We start from the raw sequence: 21,751 nt of genomic DNA on the forward strand, positions 1-21,751 counted from the left end.
AAACCAGTGACCTACATGGAAAAAAGCATCATAATCCATTTTTCACTCTGTGTCATTGAGCTCAAACATTGCTTTAGATGAGTACTTATCAGCATTTTTGGCAGAACACTTTTCCCTCAAAAATGCAGTTTTGATGAAACTGAAACATTTTTCTGGAATGTGCTGATATTGGCAAAATTTTTATGGGCAATGTGGAAGCAAGTCCTTTTGACTTTCTCACTTAGGCTATGTTTCAGCTGCTACGCCACAGCTACGAAACATGCCCAGTATTTCAAAAAATTTTTTCAAAATACTGGATGCGCTAGTTCAGCATCCTTGCACCTTGTCACAGGAGGAGTAAGGGATGCCTCAAAATAGTGCAGTATTTTGACATTTGGCACTGTTTAGACAGTGCCAAATGCCAAAATAGCCTATTCTGAAATTAACTCAAAATAGGATACACAATTTTTGTAGCATAAACTACATATCTTATTTCAATAGTAACAGAGAGGAAGCCGTGCTAGTCTATACACTATCAAAACACAAAGCAGTCAAGTAGCACTTTAAAGACTAGCAAAATAGTTTATTAAGTGAGCTTTCGTGGGACAGACCCACTTCTTCAGACCATAGCCAGAGTCTGTTCTGGTCTGGCTATGGTCTGAAGGTCTGTCCCACTAAAGCTCACCTAATAAACTATTTTGCTAGTCTTTAAAGTGCTACTTGACTGCTTTTTGTTTTGATCTTATTTCAAGTTAAGGATACAGTGTAAACATAGCTTTAGTGGAAAAAAAATGGCAAAACATTTTGTTTTGACCTTATTGTTCTGCAAGGCTGTGTCTACACTTGCATTCCTCTTTCAAAAGAGGTATGCAAATGAAGGAAATCAAAAATGCTAATGAGGCACAGATTTGCATAGCTGGCACCTCATTTGCATATTCTTATTTTGAAATAGCTTCTTTCAAAAGAAGAAAACCAATGTAGACACTGCTGTTTCGAAAGTAAACCCCATCTTCGAAAGAATCCTTCTTCCCTTTTTTATGGGAAGAAGGATTCTTTCGAAGATGGGGTTTACTTTTGAAATAGCAGTGTCTACACTGGTTTTCTTCTTTCGAAAAAAGCTATTTCAAAATAAGACTATGCAAATGAGGTGCCAGATATGCAAATCTGCACCTCATTTTCATTTTCGAGTTCCTCCATTTGCATACCTCTTTCGAAAGAGAAATGCAAGTGTAGATACAGCCTTACTTTCACATAGACATTTACATTATAATTACTCAGTTTTGATTGTATACATATATTTAATTTGATAACTAAAGATTCTAAGAGAAGGATATTGGCATTCAAGAAGAGTTGTTGTAGAAAGATCCTGAGAATAGGATGGATGCAGAAGGTCATCAACGAGGAGTTATATCGGAAGATACAGCCGAAAGAGAACCTCCTACAAAAGGTTATACAACCCAAGATACTGCTGTTCAGGCATATCTGCAGAATGAGCGACGAACAAAAAGTCAAGACCCTGATATTCGGCATAACGGATGGTTCAAATCGAAGAGGCAGGCCCCGCAGAGAATGGATAGATGATATAGTAGATGGATGCGGAGCTAGTCCACAAAAACTAAGCCATTCCGCACTGGACAGGGAAAGATGGAAGGAAATAGTGCGTGAGGTATCAGACACCAATGGGTGCTGAGCCCATGGTTGTTGATCATGATTATGGTATATTTAATTAATGTCCAATAGGATGACAATGTTTTGCCATTATCAAACCAAAACTGTGTTATCTTCACAAAATGACATGCTTTGCTGTTGTTGAAATTAATCAATTCTATATTATGAGCATGAAATGAGTCAATGTTTCCAGACTGAAAACTTGGAGTTTCTATTCATGGGAAAGTAGGCCCTTTTTGTCCTGAGCTGGTGTGGAAAAAAATGGAAATGTTGGAATTTCCCATGGAACAGAAATTCCATTTCTCAACCAGCTCTAGCGCAGACAGAGTTGTATTTCAAAAGGAAATGACTAATAACCTTTGTCATATAGGTACCATGAGATCTTTATTGATACCTAGGTGAATTGTGTTATAACTCATAACTGGCAATCAACGTGCAGAATGAATGATGAACGAAAAATCAAGACCCTAGTCTTTGGCATAATGGACGGTTCGAATAGGAGAGGCAGACCCCACAGAGAATGGATAGATGATGTAGTATGTTGGTGCGGAGCTAGTCTACAGAAACTAAGCCACTCCGCACTGGACAGGGAAAGATGGAAGGAAACAGTGAGAGAGGCATCAGACACCAACGGGCGCTGAGCCCATGGTTACTGATGATGATGATGGTGATGGCAATCAAAGGGCATTTGGGAAATAAAGTTGCTCATCACTTTGGTCTAATAACACCCTGGATGTATCCTTTAGATCATGCTGGGCGGAGATGTCTTTCAGCTGTTGCTGGGAGTGGCCAGCAATGGAAAGATGCTGCCCAGTGTCCTGACCACATTGTATCAATCATTGCGTTTCTGGATATAAGCGTGTAATAGTTCTTTCACCATTGAGCTATTTTGTATGTCCCAATCCTCTGAAGTGCTGATTCTCTCCCACTGGTATCTACAGGAAGTGATGGAGCTTAGCTCTTTATGTAATCAGGCCAACACTTGTTAATATGGCTGACAGCCACTACAGGACCCAGGATTAGGTGGGGGCGGGGTCCTGGCTCCGTGGGGGCGTGACCAAGGGCAGAAGGGGTGGGGCCTAGAGCAGTCAGCCCATAGCGCCAATCAGATTGCAGCACTGGTTCCATCCACTCGCAGGGGAGCAGAACAAAGGAGCAGCACTGCCAGGGCAGTTCAAAGGGGCCCAAGGCTTCAGCGGCTGTCGCTAGCAAAGTAGCAGTGTTGGCATCTGAAGCTCCACGCTCCTTTGGAATGCTGGGCCACGGGGCAACTTCGCTGGGCCACGGTCACTGAAGGCACCAGGAGTCATAGCACTGAATTCATCGGGCACTTAGGAACGGAGTGAGTTTTGTGTTGGTTTTAGCATGTGCACCAGGCAAACATAAAAAAAAAGTCAAGGTGCCAGAGCAAGGTGCTGTGTTTAAAAGAGAGCTATGAGTCACCTCCCCTTGAGCTTCTGACTTAGCAACCCGTGGTGTGAAAGTATTGCACAAACTCCATGGCAAGGCGGAGGGAAGGGACGGCTTGAAAGCTGAGATGGGACATTTTCCCCAGGCAAATTCTCTGGTGCAAGAAGATCATTAAGTTCACAGTGCCAATTATAACGTTCTTTATTTTCTCAGGGCTCTGCAATATTACAAATCGTTAACAAGGGGAGTGGAAGAGGGTTCCCCTGCTCCTTTTATATCTAAAATTTCACCCCAACAAGGGGGTAGTAAACTGTAGGCAGAAAACTCGAAGGCCCTTTGAAAAGGTTGAACATCTTCGTTTTTTCATCCTGAATAGCTGTGATGTTTACAGCTAACACAACATAGGACCCACTCAGCCTGTGGTTTATCACTTGCATTATGACAACATATTTCCTTTTCCCTAGAATGTGGCTTGGTAGAGGTGGTTGAACTATTTGATCTCCTCACATGGCCCGCAGAAGACTTCAGCTGTTTGGCTAAATGCTTTGGTCCAAATCCAAAATATTTCAATCGTAAAATGCTGGTGTGCTGCTTCATGAGTGCTGTAGTTTGTCTGCTCACGCTTCCATTCTGCTTGAGAGGCCAGGCCCCAAACTAAACTTCGTCTCCCTTGATGCACTGCTTCCCTTTACCAAGAAGGGAGATCATGATGCTTCATGGGAGATGTAGTCCAACCAGGGAGCCTGAGGCATAAAGGAGATTGGGAGCATGAGGCACACAAACTGGACGTCCTGTGAAGCATTGTGGTGGCACTTCACTATGGAACTATTTCAGTTTTCAACTCCTATTTTCATATATCTTCAACTAAAAATCGAAATTTTCCAAGTCAGGAAAAAAATCATTAACTCAGCCCCTCCCTCTCCCAGCCCAGTTTACCATTAAACAACAGCTTCAATGAAAAAAAAAAATCTAGACCATCTTTTAACCTTTACCACAGTGGGGGGCTCCTTTTCCATACCAGGCATCCCACCCAATCCCAGGAACTCTACTTCCTCCAGAATAGTGGTTCTCAAGCTTTTTTTTTTTTTTTCCCTACACACTGCTTGAAAATTGTTGAGGGTCTTGAAGGACCAGTAAATGATTTTTCCAAATGCTTTTCGTACTGTTAGCTAGTTATTATAAAGCGCTTTGGTAAAAGTGTTGTACCACCCTCCCCCCAATAATACATGAGTTTTTATTCTACAAAGAAAAGCACACAACTCATATTTTAACAGCAGTAGGGGTCTCTCCCTGACCACAGCATGGATCTGAAGCTGGGAAGGAGCGCCATCTCTCCCTAGCAACCACAGTCCTGGAGCTGGGTAAAGTCGTGTCTTTCTCTGGCCACTGATGCCCTGCACATCCCAAATTCCTAGAATACGAGAACTGGAAGGGACCTCAAGGCATCATCAGATCCAGTCCTCTGCCCTCATGGCAGGACCAAGAACCATCTAGGTCATCCCTGAAAGATGTGTATCTAATCTGCTGTTAAATATCACCAGTGATGGAGATTCCACGCCCTGCGCTCCCCCCATCTTCTCAACCCACTGCCACCCCAACTATCTCTTATTCCCACGCCGGCTGTCACCCCACCTTACACGTACATCTTCTCCAGGGTCCAGGCACCTAACTAGTGAAGCCAGGCCTGCGAGCTACTGATTAAGTGCGCTGCCCTTCCTTCTATTGTATGTGGCTACTCAGGTGAGCACCTTAGAAGGTGCTATCCATGGAAGAAGTGAATGGAACTCATGGACCACAGGCCACTGTTTGAGAACCTCTGCTCCAGAACATGCCCTTCCCCATTCAACAACACAGGAAGATCAGGATTGTCCCGGCTCCTGACACCTTTTTGTGATCCTCAGACTGAGAACACCTGCGATGGATCGCTTTGAGGTGAAATGGCTTCTTTTCAAACTCCCATCATATATACTAACTGGTCACACTTTTACCATCTTTTTAGAGCAGTTATGCATGGGACAAATACATGGATTAGAACTCTGACCTTTGTCACAACCCTCCCTCCTATATTTAAAAAATCATATCAGGCAATGCTACTGCAACTTAACAATAATGATACACTTTTTATACAGCATTGTGCGTGTATTTGGTACCAACCAAAATTTGTGCATTCAGTATTGTAGAGTTTACATCAATCCAGCATACCTCGAATCACGAAACAAGAATACTTTGACTAATAAATACATCTGAGGATGAAAAATAAAAATCTATACATAAAAAAATCCAGCCATTGCGAAAGGAAATGTACACTTATATACACACTGTAAACAATAGAAATGTCATCAGACTGCAGTCTTGCCTCCTGTAGGATAAAACTTCTGTCCTTCATGATTGCAGGTTGGGAGGTTTTGCTGACGTACATGCCGTGGCCAGCCATTCTTAGCATTAGTTCACTGAAGCAGTGAAGTATAACAATGTTAAAAGTGATCCCAGAAAGCCAGCTTAAAAAAGTGGGGGTTCTTGGACACCAGTGATGCGTATGCTCTATGAAATGGCCAAGGATTAACCACTGGGATACTCCAGAGATGTTGGAATGGCTCTTCACCTGGGGTAAGTGAACATGGCTCTCCTGAAGTTGATGGAGCTGTGGTGTTGGCATCAGCTGAAAATGTCACTGATTTCCTCAAATGGGTAACAAAACTTCTGCTCTTTGGAGAGTCCTCTGTGGTTTCCATTGGTGTTGGAATAAGAGGGCAATGCACCAGCTATAAACATCCAGATCACAAGTGTTTCGTCTAGATGTCCACCTCTCTCTGCAGATTGGGTCGTAAGTGGGGAGATTCCTATCTGACACAGAGAAACATTCTTCTGGTGAATGTTTTGCAATGGCCAACCACAGGCTGATAGGACATAGGCAGGATTTCAGTTCACCACGAGAGGAAGGAAGCCTGTGCTGGTGGATTGCTATTGGAGAGGGTACAGCGGATGTGCTGGTGCTCTGGGGCTGCAGGAAGATGAGAGCAGGGGGGTTGTGCAGAACAAGGGGCCACTTTGCAGTGGAGCCACTTCTGCAGGTTTGTAGGTCTCAAAGTATTTGTGGCCCCTATGATCATAGTTAGGATCTGAGTACTTTGGCTCAGGGCAGGAGCTGAACCAGCTGCATATTCTGTTTGGCTCTGTATATGTGTGCGAAGGAAGGAGACACTAATTCTGTCTCTTTGACAGAAAGAGAGAGAAACCATGTGAATTTCGACCTTTGGGGCCAGTGTACCCCCAGGGGAGGGAGAATGGGGCCCCAATTGTGCACAGCATGAAAAGGAGTAAGGCTGGAGTTTCATAGTGGAGTGAGTGTGGAGCTTCTTGGCAATGGGGTATTATGGGAGGGCAAATGTAAGGCTACAGCCACATGCTCCTTTTAAGCCAAATGCCTACCACCACTTTCCTCTAATCCCAATACCAGAGACTGGGAGCTGGTGCCCTTAGGTTTTACCAATCGATTGTCCCAGCGCTGTCTGAAAATCTTAGTCTGGGCCTGACTTGAACATTTTACATCCTAACAAGGGGGTTTTCAAATCTGGAGGAAGTGAGAACTTTTAAAAACTACAGTTAGAGCTAAATGTTGCAGCAGGGGTCCAGCTCTAGCTTGGATAATGAGGATCAGCTCTCATGCTTTAGGGTATCACTATCTGTAGGGATCAGGAAGGATTTTTTTTTCCTGAGGAACGTTTGACTACCTGCATTAAGGGTTATTTTCCCCTTCCTTTTCAACATCAAATGTTGGCTACACCATGGAAACAAGAGTGCACGAACCATGGTACCTGGTAGCCTATGCTAATTAAATATTCCATGGGTCTTTTTACTGAATATGAATTTGACATGTGGCCTTTGCATTAATTCAATTGTAAATTAGTTCATTAATTTGTAAATACAGGATTTACAGATTCTATCCTGTGGGCTCCAACAGTTTAGTGGGTAAAATACACACTTTCTGATGTACCACTAACCCTGGGGTGGATTTGGGGGTTGTTTTTTAACTGGATACCTCAGAACCCCTCCTACAGAGACATTATGCTCAATTATGTAAACAATATGCATTTTACAAACGTGCTTGTACCAAAATACATGGCATTTCACACTGCAATTAAATCAGTTGCAGGAAAAGGTTATTTATGAAGTGTTTATCAAAGTCATTATCCAATCAGGTAAAAAAAGTCTTCTTTCAAAATTCCCATGAGTGTTTTTTCACTCCTCATCACAATTATTTATGTAAGCCGAGATATAGGATCCCCAGATGGACCGGGATGGTCTGGAGAGCAATTCTGGTGTCATCAAAAACATTCCAGCCCTCATTCTGACCTAGTGATATGCATCTCAATATCAACAGGGAAGAGATAAGGCTAGCTTATGGCCCAGTGGGCCTGATTCTGCTCTGCTATCCCCTATAATATAATTCCACAGAATTCATGGGACAGGCTCTAGATTTACACTAGCATAATCAAAATCAAAAGCAGCCTTAAGTATAAAGTCGCGTAGTTCTTACAGACCACAACTTCACTGCAATGATGTTGATTTGTCCTAGCAGAGGAGCTGCCTTTTTTGCTTTAGAAATGCTTATTTTCTACATATCTGTGATAGAGAATCCCCCAGGGAAATTCAGGTTTTCTACAAGCCCTATTTAACCATGACTAAGGGTTGATCTCCAGCCCAACAAGGAAGATAGAACTGAATCACCCAGCCAGGTCAGTTACAGCTGATTGTGTCATATCCTGCCCCCCCGGTGTTTTAACTTCCATATGTACTTAGTTACAACCCCCCGGATTTCAAGTGCAACCAGAACTGCTGGACAGGAGGGCAGACTTTGGCCATACACTGTAAAAGCTATTGCCCAACAGCTGTTGGAATCTTTGTCTCTGATTCAGCCTCTCTGCACCAAACTGAGCCATGCTGGTTAGAGGAAACTTGCACCCTTGCTTATAGGAAGAACAAGATGCTGTCTAAATGCAGCCAGTGGTTTCATAGTGAATTCTCCCACATAAAGCCATGTTATGTCTATGGAATACCCCTGTGTCTTAGTTCAAACACCAGGCCAGCTGCAAGTAACAAAACCAAGGAGATGGGTAAGTGTGTTGGTTTGTTTAAGCCTACTTTTGTCTCCTCTGCTCCCCTGCGGCTTTGAATGGTGAACAGGCTCACTGACGGGGTCATGGGGTGCAGTTGCTTCCAGGCCCAGCATTGCAGAGGATCCCGGAGCTATCTAGATGATGCTGCAGTAGCAGCAGTGGTGGCCAGAGCTCTGGGCCCCTTCGAAACACTGTGGACTGGTGTGCTGCTGATCCACGTCTGGTGGTGGGGGCCCACGGCTGACGGCCTTAAGCCCCGCCCTTTCTTCTCTTGGCCCTGCCCCTTCCAGATGGGTGGGGAACCAGGCCCCCCTCCCACCTTGGCCCCTGGCACATGGCAGCTGTTTGCACCACTGCTGTTGAAACGTCCAACAGTTAGGCCTTGCTTTGCTGAATGCTTTCTAGTGATCAGCGGTTACAAATTCAAGTCTATGAAGCAATAATAATAAGGATAAAAAGAAACAAAAGAAGCTATGTTAAAAGGTCAGGCAGAAGTGTTTGCAACAACTTTAGCTGGTTGGGAGGCATATTTGATCAAATGCTTGCCAGGACTGGCTAGCTGGCCCTGGAAAAATCTCCAGTTCCTGAGAAAATGTCTGTGAACCAGGAAGTGGCAGGCTGTCTGTCTGTACATGTGTAGCTGTCAGCAGAATACAAATCCACTCATACTTACAGCTGGATGCATTCGCAGCTCACTGAGTGAGACGTCACCCACACAAATCCATTCATGTTATCTGAGATTCCCATTGAAGATCGAGTTTCCATCCCGCCCTGGACAAAGCCTCCATTTTGTGGGGTGCGATAATGTCACTCGTATGCCTCACGGCCTGGAGGTCCAACGTGGAGGTGGAGGTCCCAGCTTTGAACTTGGGCACATGATTATAAGCACCTTTTCCTCCTCTCCTCTGCATACAGCACATCTGGACCAGCCAGCTGTTTCCATACAGTGCCCTCCCTGTCCAATGGGTTAGTCCCTCCTTTCACGACAGTGCAGCTCCCACCTTAATACCAATGAATCATAGAATCCTAGGGCTGGAAGTGACCCCAGGAGGTCTTCTATTCCAGCCTCCTGCCCAAAGCAGGATCAACCCCAACTAAACCATCCCAGCCATGACCTTGTCAAGCAGGGAAATAAAAACCTCTAGCAGTGGAGATTCCACCACCTCTGTAGGCAATGCATTCCAGTGCTTCGCCACCCTCCTGGTGAGATGCTATTTCTTAATATCCAACCTACACCTCCCGCTCTGTAACTTGAGCCCATTGCTCCTTGGTCTGCCCTTCGTCACTACTGAGATCAGCCTCTCTCCATCCTCTTTAGAGTCCCCTTTCAGGAAGTTGAAGGCTGCTATCAAATCGCCCCTCACTCTTCTGTTCAGCAAACCACTTAAGCCAAGATCCCTCCGCCTCTGCTCATTGGATATGTACTCCAGTCCCCATGGAATACATGCAGCTGTGTGTGGCGTGGAGGGTGGCGGGGGCGGGGAGGATGAATGAATTGGTTACTTGCTAATGTCTCACTTTAGCACAGACTTTGCCTGGAAATCTCTTCCCCTTCTGGAGCTCTGACAAGCCACCTCTCCTGGGATGGCTTCCAGCATCAGGGACCACGTGCTGCTCCGCATGTGCCTATCTGGTGTTCTCTTCTAGCTTTCTGCACCCACGGGAGCTTTTATTTTGCAAATGCCTCAGCTCAGGGGTGCAGGTCTTTGGACAGCGGTACTGCTCCACAATGCCTAGAAAGGTCCAGCCCAGCCAGGGTTCCCTCTAATTTCTTCCATGCACGGGTAGAATAAATTTGATTAGGTGCACCAAAGCATGTGTGGATGGGCACACCAACAGGAACACATGCTGCCCGCTGTGTGTGGCTGTAGGTGCTCTGCTAACCTGCTGGGCAGCTCCAGAATCTCTCCTTGGTGGCCGCCCAAGTGCTCAGCTTATAGGGAACACTGGCCCCAGCCCATCAGAGGTCTTGGCACTGACTGTAATGGCCATGAGATTGGACCCCAAACAACTCGCAGTAAATAAACAATGTCTGCAAATTGAAAAGCGCCTGTCAGCTGCTGCAGGAATTTGGAGGGGCAGAGTTGGGCCCTGTACCAAGCTTTGGACGTCAAGCTGTTCTTACACTGCTAAAGGGCTGCTTGGTTATTCTCGGCTCTCCCTTCATTTATGCTCACTGCCAGGCTCCTGCCAAGCCCAAAAGATATATGCTGTTCCCACCGAGAAGGCCCAACTGGGTTCCCCTTGGGAATTTTGCAACGTGACTTGGCAGGATTGGGCTTTTAGGGATTGCTGAGCGCTATTTGGCAAGCCCATTAGCAACCAGACTTGGTTCAAAGCAAGTGCAGCATTGGCCGCTGCTGCTTGATATTGCTGGCTTCCTGCAAGGAAATATTTTGACATACAGCAGACTTGCTTGTGCAAGACATTCAGTTCGATTTTGGTCAGTATCCTCTTGACAACAGCATTGCAATAGTCTTTCTTTCTTTCTTTTTCTTTCTTTCTTTCGTTCTTTCTCATTTTCTTGATTGAGTTTCCCTTTTAAACAAGAAGGAAGGAGGACAAAACTCAACACCTGGGTCTCCTAACTCTAAGGGCCTGGCAGCTCAATTTCTTTTCTTGCAAAAGTTTGGTCCAAGAGGCTGGGTACACATACTTTGGTCCCCAGTAATGAAACCCACCTAAGTCTTAATGGGCCAAATGTACCCCAAGTGGGCCTGCATTGACCTAGGTGGGATTACATCTGGTATGAATTTGGCATCGTGTCTCCACAAGGGAGTGTGTTTTCCTGTATCTTTATATGCACCAGAGGACAGACCTGAGATAAAGCTCAGATCCAAGCTTTGCCCAAGTCCTCAGAGCATTTGGATTCAGGGATTGTGGGCTAAGCCCATGTCTAAGCTTAACTGAGGTCCTCTGTGGAGCCTCCAGCACTGATCAGATCCCTGAAAGGTAAGAAAATAGACACCTGAAATGCACCATTTGGTGAGGTTTGACCAACTAATGGCTGAGTGCAAATACAGCACAAAGTATGACACAAGTCTGTGCCTGGTCACACTCTCTTGTGGCTACAGATGTTGCCCCACTGGAGGCTCACTGAGCTTCTTTCTCCACATTGCCTAGGGCACTGGAGGCCACTACATCTGCTTGGCTGAGGGCTCAGTCTGGCTCTGTGCAAGCTGGGGAAAAAATTGTTGCTACCCTGTTTGACCACAGCAAGAGCAAACAGAGCTGATGATAACCAAGGGCCACTGAATGGTTCAGCTGGGGCAGCTCAACAGTCTCAGGAAGGACTTGTATTTGAAGGGTGCAAGAGCACTGAAAATGGTCCTGGACTGACTCAGCTCTAGAGCGCTAGTACATCCCAACGGGCTTCTTGGACCGACTAGACTCTAGAACGCTGGTACATCCCTAGGGGATTCCTGGACCAACTCAGATCTAGAACGTGGTACATGCCAAGAGGGTTCCTGGACCAACTCGGCTCTGGAACACCAGTACATCCCCAGGGGTAACGCCAGCCTCTGTGGAGAGATGTTTGACTTTAAGTCTGACACTCTTACCTCAGAGATGGTCCTACATGAAAACCTCCATTCCCAGCCATGGGGAAGTTTGAGTCATGAGCCAACATTGCTGCCACCATTTTGCTCTTATGAGTTGAGTGGGAGCTGAGGCAGTGGCAAACGAACCAGGCACGTCCACGATCAAAAAGCATGTCCGACAGTGTGTCCTCCTGGCTGACACAGAGGCTAGAGCTCAAAGTAAACTCAAGTAAAATGAGACGTACATCCCAGATTGGGATTGGAAAAATGACCCGCATTTCCCTTTGCTACAGTGTGTATGTGAGGATGGCTGGTCAGGCTGAAATGCAGTTTACACATAACGTTTGACAGCAGGAATCAAACTCTGGGAGCATGACCACAAGCTCTTACTCCTGAGCTAAGGGAACAGCTCTGCCAGCTTGCGCTATGCAGCCACCAGGAATGGCCTCTGGAAGGAGACATGGTCACATGCCCCAGGACAGGACACTGATACCCGGCTTTGGTGTCTTTGTGGTGCTGTCTAATTCCCCGTGAATTGCACAGCAGTTATGAGAGCTTCACCTCACCAGAAGAAACAGATCATTTCCCTAGACCCCACAGTCTCACTTCAACTGACAACACAGAGGATAAGACTCTGGCATTTCATTGGCACATTCCTATTTCCTTTAGACTCAGCCCTTATTCCTACAGCCCCCTGTAAGCTTAGTGAGCAGTGACCCCAGAACCTTCCAGTGGCTCCTTTTACACCTGATTGCTTTTTCCAGTCTGCTGATGAACATCCTGTTTTCGTCCCCGCTCAACCACAGGTAATGCACATTTTAAAACAAGCAACTAGCTGTCCCAGGGCTTTTAAATGTCTGATTCTCTGAGCCCACAGCAGTCCGGTAAATCATACATTTGGTAGTCAATGCCCTCCATGAAGTCGTTAGGGATCCCTATAGAAACTGACTCCACCTCCATTTTGTATGCCGCAGTCATACCCCCTTTGCTGGAGCCAGTCCTGATTTTGTTGGAGAGGTTGTTCATCTTTTCTTTCAGCTGGGTGGAGGACGGCTTTTGGAACGCTGTGAGCATCTTCCACCCTTTGAAGCTCAGTGTCCGCCTCTGAGGGGTTCTTTCCTGGGGGATGGAGTTCAATATGAAAGAGCTGTTTAGGGTGGTGATTCTGGGTCCCAGGTCCATGTCGGAATCCCGCCCTGAGCTGCTCATGGAGGCTGCCCGCCAGTGGTGGTCATACACCCGCCAGATGGGCCGACGGTGCCGGTGGCACTGGCATTTGAGCAGCCTGATGAACGCTCTCTTGAACTCTTTGCTGGAGCAGGGGTAGATGATGGGGTTCACACAGCTGTTGAAGTAGCCCAGCCAAAAGATGACCTTGAAGACCATGTCGGAGGGCTTCAGGGAAGGGAAGAAGGAACCTGAGAGGAAAATTGGGACAAACAAGGTTAGAAGACGGCTATGTGAGAACTTGAACTTCAGGTTGGAATATAAAGCTCTGCAAGGAAGGGTGGAATGGACTGTAACCCTGTTTGCACCATAGACCCTCCAAACCTTGTCATGGCTGAAGATGCCCAGACAGTAGGACCACTGAGTTGTCATTGGTGCACTCTACTTTTTTTCCATCCATGCATGGAATAAATTTTGTTATGTGCACCAAGGCATGTGTAGATGTACACCACCAACAAAAACACATTTTATTGGCTGTGGGAGCTCTGCTAATCAGCTGCGTGATGCCTAAATCTCTCCTGGGTGGACGCACAAGCACTCAGATTACTGGAAACACTGGCTGTGTTGGAGGTTTTTGTGATACAGACACATGTTTACTTGGAAGCAAGTGGAGACCTTCAACCCCGCCAAGCCAGGCCCTGGGACAGCTGCTATTTGCCCAATGCTGAATATAAAGTGGCTATAGATCAGGGGGCTGACCTACAACTCCCTTGAGCTGTCCAGGTCCCCAGTGCAGGGCCTTTATTTCCATGTCTTAGAGGCTTTCACTGACATGGCGTTGGAGCTGGATTTTTCAGGTTAACCAATTTACCTGCCATGCTATTGTTCTCACAAAACAAAACAGCCTTCATGTAACAGTTTAAAGACTAACAAATTGCTTTATTAGGTGATGAGCTTTTGTGGGACAGACCCACTTCCTCAGATCTGTCCCATGAAAGCTCATCACCCAATAAATCATTTTGTTAATCCTGAAAGTGCTACATGATGGCTGTTTTGTTTTGTGAGACTACAGACTAACATGACTACTTCTCTGTTGCTACTGTTCTCAATAAGAAAAGGGATCCAGGGCTCACAATGAGCCCTGCAGAACTAGGCTGCTGTAAGAGGGGTACATGGATACAGCCAGCCAGATAGCAGCTCTCGGAGACATTGATGGTTTTCCCATTGCTAACGCCAAACAAAGAATGGGTCTCCAAAGGACACCTGCTGTCAGTTGTTGGCAAATTAGGCGGTGTGCTTGCCAACTGCAGCTGAGCAACTGAGCAAGTCAGACATAGGTGCTTGTTGAAGTCACAGAAAGGAGTGACGTGCGTCAGCACCATCAGGGCAATTCCTGTTGGAAGGCAGAGGAAATGCTAATATGTTTGGAGGAAAAGCTTTAATCTGTGCACACATACAGTATCTAGATGACATGTATGGAGAGCTGCCTGTTTGCAGTGGCGGATTAACATAAGGCCAAAAGAGACATTTGCCTGAGGCATGAGGGGCCTCCAGGCTCCATAACTCCATTTTGCTTAAACAATTTGCAGAATGAACGATAAACGAAAAATCAAGACCCTGATATTTGGCATAATGGATGGTTTGAATAGGAGAGGCAGACCCCACAGAGAATGGGTAGATGATGTAGTAGATTGGTGCGGAGCTAGTCTACAGAAACTAAGCCACTCCACACTGGACAGGGAAAGATGGAAGGAAACAGTGAGAGAGGAATCAGACACCAATGGGCACTGAGCCCACGCTTATTGATGATGATGATGATAAACTCGCATTAATGGAACAAAAGAAATGTCATGTCATTATTTTAAAATTAATTGTAATTTTATTATGTATCATGAGTCATTATAAGCATGAAAAGATTTTAAAGCATAACCAATAACATTACATTAATATTTTAACATACTGGTGGGCCCCCTTGTGAATGTGCTGTCCCAGGGCCCCACCTGTTCTTAACCTGCCCTTGCCTGTTTGAAGAACTGAGACATGTGGCTCATTTATGTGAGCCCCAGGGTCCTTGCAATTTGGATTCTAGCAAGATAGAATGGGAAAAAACAAACAAACAAACCAAAAAACCACGTTGTGAACTAAAGGGTATGGAGATGCGAACGAAATGGGGGAGGAATGGTGAGGAGCAGGGCGCTCTTGGGTTATTAAAGTCCTAGCTCTGCTGCTGTCTCATCAGTCACCTGGACAGTGATAGACTCAGCGAGGTAGCCGTGTGGGTCTGTAGTTTCACAAGCAGTCCTGTGGCACCTTAGAGACTAACACATTTATTAGGTCACGAGCCTTTATGGGCAAAACCCACTTCTTCAGATGGCTTTTGCCCACAAAAGCTCATGACCTAATAGTTTAGTCTCAGAGGGTAGCCGGGTTAGTCCGGAGCTTCACAAAAAACAAGCAGTCCTGTAGCACCTTAGAGGCTAACAGATGTCTGTATTGGTAATGAGCTTTTGTGGGTAAGATGCAAACCTGTCTGGTGGGTCTGATGAGGATCCGTTCAAGAGAGTTTCCAAACTGCTCTTGGAGCCAGAGCTGAACAGTGCTTTATCAGTGCACACGATTTATTATTACCTAAGACATCTAAAGGAAGATGGAAAAGGAATTGGGGCACTTAGTTACCTTTTAATTAGGGCTTCGTTACTTTGCCCAGCTTAACAAATGGCTGCTTTTATAGCTATTGTGGGCCAACTGTAGACAGGGATATACATGGGCTTTGTGCCTGCATAACCTGTATGAAGGCCTCAGAGTGGAGCATCCACCAAGAGGAGAATGCAGTGGCTCAGAGCAGCTACACTGTGGGGACCAAATGGCGGAGTCCAGTCCACCCTGAAAAGCTGTTGGTGATGGCTTAGGAGCGTGGCAGGACAATCAGATCTGCTGATTCAGCACACAGTAGCCGTAGCGATGCACAGGACAAACTCTGAGGGTGTATCTACACTGACTGGGTCGACATTCCTGAGTTCGATTTCACGCACCTAGCGGAACACGCAAAATCAAACTTTCAGGGGTGGACGGTCAACCCCTGTACTCCTCAGTCTTGTGAGGGGTGAGGGAGATCGATGGGAGAGTTTCTCCCTTTTGCCCCTCTCAGTGACAGCCAGGTAAGCCGAGTGCAGATACATCAACTCCAGCTGTGCGAGTGCCATAGCTGGAATTGCATATCTAGGATTGACTTTAAGGTCAAATGTAGACCTGCCCTCAGAGAAGGTGACTAGTGGTGTCCCAGATCAGGGCTTGCAGTCTCAGGAACCTACGTGATACAGACAGATGTAATTTCCTGTCCCAGCTGCTGTGATTCTGGGCTTCCATCTTCACAGCAACATGATCGTCTTTTGAACTTGATATTAATGACACTTACTGGAGTGCTTTTTGGACCTGGAAGCAGTGCACTCCAATTGATAAAGCACTGGTCCTGGCTTCTGTTCCCAGCTCTGGTACTGTCCTGATTCACCTTTCTGTGCCTCAGTTTCCCCATCTGTAAAAGGGGAAATCTGGTACATACCTTTCCTCAGAGAATGCTTGGAGATTTACGGCTATAAAATTATAATATAAGTACTGACCGTTATTCACTTTTTAGCCTTTCAAAGCAAATATACCCTTTCAAATCCTCCCAATTATTTTTGCTTGCTGTATGTTTTACTAACTTTCAAAAACATGCACAAACATGATTTTTTTTTTAAAAAACAACGCAATTAGCCAGAGACACACAGGTGGGCTTGCCATAAGTGCAAATAGATTTAAGAACATGAGCCACATTGATTTTCAATCCTAAATCAGGCAGGTGCTTGCCCTAATTGCCCATCGAATTAATGTTATTAAATTAAGCCTGCATTTAAAATTAATGAATTGGATATACCATAATCATTAATTTAGCTTGGTTAAATTAAGCATTTTTCCTTTGCATCACTGCAAAGGAATTCAAATGTATAGTGATGATTTTGAAATAACCCAGCTACACACAAAATGCATTTCCAGGCACATAGCACTATTTTGAAATAGTGACATTGGGCACCACTAGTGCTTGTTTCGAAATAGTGCTATTCCATGTCTTAACAGAACCTATTTCGAAATACGTATTAGTCCTCCTGTGATGAAGGTGACCAATGTCAAAATAATGCTCCCGCTATTTCAAATTTATTTGAAAACAGTGCAGGCACAGTGTCGACGCTGGTAAAGTTATTTCACAATGGCCACGTCTACACGTGCACGCTACTTTGAAGTAGTGGCGCCAACTTCGAAATAGCGCCCGTCACGTCTACACGTGTTGGGCGCTATTTCGAAGTTAACTTCGACGTTAGGCGGCGAGATGTCGAAGTCACTAAACCCATGAGGGGATGGGAATAGCACCCTACTTCAACATCGAAGTAGGGAACGTGTAGACGATCCGCGTCCCGCAACATTGAAATAGCAGGGTCCTCCATGGCGGCCATCAGCTGAGGGGTTGAGAGACGCTCTTGCTCCAGCCCCTGTGGGGCTGTATGGTCACCGTGTGCAGCAGCCTGTAGCCCAGGGCTTCTGGCTGCTGCTGCTGCAGCTGGGGATCCATGCTGCATGCACAGGGTCTGCAACTAGTTGTCGGCTCTGTGGATCTTGTGCTGTTTAGTGCAAGTGTGTCTGGGAGGGGCCCTTTAAGGTAGCGGCTTGCTGTTGAGTCCGCCCTGTGACCCTGTCTGCAGCTGTTCCTGGCACCCTTATTTCGATGTGTGCTACTTTGGCGTGTAGACGTTCCCTCGCAGCGCCTATTTTGATGTGGTGCTGCCCAACGTCGACGTTCAACGTTGACGTTGCCAGCCCTGGAGGACGTGTAGACGCTATTCATCGAAATAGCTTATTTCGATGTCGCTACATCTAAATAAGCTATTTCGATATAGCGTGCACGTGTAGATGTAGCCCAAAACAGCTGTTATTTCGAAATAACTCGATAGCGTACATAGCGCCTTAGAGACTAATGAATTTATTAGGTTCTGAGCTTTTGTGGGCAAAACCCGCTTCATCAGATGAAAATGAAGAGGGAAAGTAGAACTCAGGATATATATAGTGGGGGAAGAGGGAGAAGTTACCTGTCCCTAGTAGGACCGGTTAATGAAGCAAATTAAGTAAGATGTGCCTCATTCCTGTGAATATCAAAGTTGAGGAAATTGTCCTTGTAATGCAGAAGATAGTTAAAACCTGTTTCATATTTACAAAGCGACAGACTAACACGGCTACCCCTCTGAGCACTTTGCCTTCTGTTTTTTCTTGATATGTAAAAGTGGAGACTTCCTAAGCACGACCAGCAGATGTCACTGTTGCACCCACAGAGTTCTGCGGCTCACTGTTACCCAGAAAAGCCTGAAATAACTTTCTGACTCAGCCCCAATTTCTTTTAATTTTAGCTCTGGATGACAAATCACGACACTGTGTGACTGAGCATTAATTTGTATTTTGTAAATATCATTAGCTCTAGGTATCATTATTATTTTATCTGCACGCATAACCCTCGTGTCAAAACAGTTGAAAGGGTGTTAAGACTCTGGCATGAAGCCACAAAGATACAGCAATTCTATATTAAGGAGAAAATCTCCCATGGCCCAGTGAGGCGCTTCCAACATTTTCTGACAGAGGAAAACATAATCTGTAAAAGCCAGGACAGAAATTCAGCAAAGGACTTAAACCCATCCCTGTTCTGCACAGAATCTAAGCGTATGTTGGACCCGTAAGAGTGCACTTAAGCGCATGCTTGAAGCTAGAACAGAAGAATGGCCATTACTGGGTCAGACCAAAGGTCCATCTAGCCCAGCATCCCATCTGCTGACAGTGGCCAGTACCAGGTGCCCCAGAGGGGGTGGACCGAAGACAATGATCAAGCAACTTGTCTCCTGCCATCCGTCTCAAGCCTCTGACAATCAGAGGCCAGGGACACCATTGCTACCCTTGGCTGATAGCTTTTTATGGACCTAACCTCCATGAATTTATCTAGCTCTCCTTTGAACTCTCTTATAGTCCAAGCCTTCACAGCCTCCTCTGGCGAGGAGTTCCACAGGTTGACTGTGCACTGTGTGAAAAAAACTTTCTTTTATTAGTTTTAAACTTGGTTATCCATTAATTTCATTTGGTGTCCTCTAGTTCTTATATTATGGGAACAATTAAATAACTTTTCTTTATTCACCCTCTCCACACCTCTCATGATTTTATATACCTCTATCATATCCCCCCTCAGTCTCCTCTTTTCTGAACTGAAAAGTCCCAGTCTCTTTAACCTCTCCTCACAAGGGACCCGTTCTAAACCCCTAATCATTTTAGTTTAGGCATAAGCTTAAGTCTTATTGACACCTGTAGGAGCTAAGCACATGGTTAAGTGATGTGATAGGTAAGGCTGGACTTAAGCATGTTCTGAAAGAGGAGTATGTGTGTGAGACTCAGTTCAGGAAAGCACTCAAGTCACCTGTTTACATTTAAGCACGTTTCTAAGTTCCATTGTCCTCAGTGGGACTTAAGCATGTGCTTAAAGTTAATCTCGTGCTTAAGGGGTGGCCCGAATAGTGACACTTTGCACAACTGGAACCAAAAGCCAGTGCTGAACTGGGCCGGGTGGAGGCTTAAAGCAGGTGACTAGGAATGGTTATGCTTTTGCTGCTCTGTGAAATAAGCACCAGGACCACTGACAGAAGACAGTACCCCCCAGCCCGAGGCATTCAGGGGGAGATGGGGTTCCCAGCCACCGCCATTACTGTGGCAGCGGCCTGGGCCCTTTAGAATTGTTGCTGAACTGTTGTGCTGGGCACATTGCAGAGCTCTGAGGGGTGCAGCAAGGGCCCAGTACCCCCAAGTATTGCTAAGGCTTAGCTGCCCTGGCCCTGCCCCTTCCTCCTGAGGCCCTGCCCCTTCCAGGGATGCAAAGCTGGTCCCTCCCAACACACACCTAGTCCTGGCACCCGTAGTGGCTTTTGGCCCCACGGGATAACAATACTGTCATTGAGAGGTAAGGGGAGAAATCCGTTTCCTCCCACACATGGGGTGAATACAGACTCTGTACGATGTGAGATCCCAAAGCTGTGGTGTCCTACCAGTTCTCAAGCAGTAGCCACTATAATGTCTACTGCTGTCGTGAACAAGCTACATCACGCTGAAAATATATTTATTGTTCAAACCAACCAGTCGCACTCATCTGGCCAAATAGCCACGGGTACTAGTGGCTAATGCACTGGACACTACAGAAGGGCAAGGCCCGTACTGAAGATCATGCCCAGCCTGTGTAACAGGGAGGACTGTGGTGTTCTCCATGTTACCTGAGAAGCTTTCAGGACTTATGGGGAAGATTCAGAGCCCTGTTTTAACCATGCTGAGCTTGCGCTGGCGGCTAGGAGAGGTCAGAGAGATGGGCCAAGATTGTAGTTTGGACAGAAGAAGACAGGTCTGGAGTTCTGAGGTAGCTGTGTCAATCACAATAATTGAATTAGTGCTTGTGTAACTCACACACCTACAGGGGTAGTTCACTGTCCCATGGAGTGGCACCTAGACCATGTATGGAGAGAAAGAGTGAGCCTCCTCTGCAGCTTTAGCAGACAGCCAGCTGGCTTTTAGCTCAAACTATAGAGATTCATGCACCAAACTTCAAAGGTCCCAGGTATAAGCCCACCTGTGGGCAATTACACTTGACATTACCCAGAGAAGCGGTGTAGAGAGAGAAGAGAAGAGACCTGTGGACAGAGACCCGAGGAACAAGGAGCAATGTTTGACCAGCTTTCTGATGGAGTGAGGCAGGAGGAGAGCACAATCCGCCCAGTTCAGCTTTGTCTGAAGAAAAAGGTTCGGTAGGAAGATGAGGTGTCCACCCTCAGTTTTAGCTAGGAGGAAGTCGTGGGTGGGAGCAGGTAGGGTGGAATGTGAGCCAAACTGAGGAGGGTCTAGGGATGGGTGGAAGAGGAGAACACCAGACAGTGACTTTAGACAGCTGGCTCAACGAGATGAAAAGTTGAAGGGAGTTGCTGAAGGCAAGTGGGTCAAGGGTATTTTTCCCAAGATGGGAGAGGCTTATATTATGCCTCTGTGGCGAGGGGACAGAGCCAGAGCAAAGTGTGTGCTTAAAGAGAAGTGTCACAGAGGGGATGGGAGTGGGCAGCATGAGGGCCATCAGAAGAAGAGCAGGGGTTAGAAGAGGACAACAGACAAAAGCCTTCTATGTCTGTGCCGGGGTGAGAGAGCTGGTGGAGGGGGAGGCATGCTGTGCGACAGGGAAGGTCACCTCCTATTTTGTTAACTTCCTCTTGAAAGACGCCAGTGACATCCTGTGTCCATTGAGAAGCGGAGGCAGGAGGAGGGGAAGCTGGAGGAATTAGTCAAAGATGGCAAAGAGGCAGCTGAGTCTGGGGTGTGTGCAAGCGCTGAGGCCAGCTACTAGAAATAGGTTCACCTGCACATAGCCCGTGTGTGCTAAACACATTGGGGCTTGCAGGGGAGACTGGATGCCAGGCCTGGATTCTGACCTGGATTTCACCGCTGCTTGTATGCGCTGAAAGTGACTGGAGCTCTGGATGCGTCTAAACTTTGGAAAGCTCCAATTGTCAAGCCACACCCAGGTTTTCCTGCTTCCACCCTGTTCTAATTCTGTTTAATCTGATTTTGTAGGCATGTGTGTCGTTAAATACAAAGAGATGCAGTGCAATCCAATGGCTTGTGCTCAGGCCTGTGTGCGGGATCTGACTGTGCCATTGATTTGCTGTATGACCCTGGGCGGATCATGTGGTAGCTCTGTGCTTTGGTTTCCCCACATGCAAAATGGGGATAACAACTTTCTGCTACTGCCCAGTGGTGCTGTGAGGCTTAATTCAGAGC

General features: G+C 46.2%; 1 protein-coding gene across 1 annotated transcript in view; it reads right to left on the reverse strand.

Moving 5' to 3' along the window:
- Positions 1 to 10,967: 10,967 nt before the first annotated feature.
- The window catches only part of ADRA1D (adrenoceptor alpha 1D), a 77,685-nt gene continuing 66,901 nt past the window's right edge, over positions 10,968 to 21,751 (reverse strand). The window contains exon 2 of the mRNA XM_074991671.1: positions 10,968 to 13,131. Coding sequence (XP_074847772.1) covers positions 12,563 to 13,131 — 569 coding nt within the window. The 3' untranslated portion in view covers positions 10,968 to 12,562. The remainder of the gene's footprint in view (positions 13,132 to 21,751) is intronic.

Source organism: Carettochelys insculpta, chromosome 4, assembly GCF_033958435.1.
Source record: "Carettochelys insculpta isolate YL-2023 chromosome 4, ASM3395843v1, whole genome shotgun sequence".
NCBI lineage: Eukaryota > Metazoa > Chordata > Testudines > Carettochelyidae > Carettochelys > Carettochelys insculpta.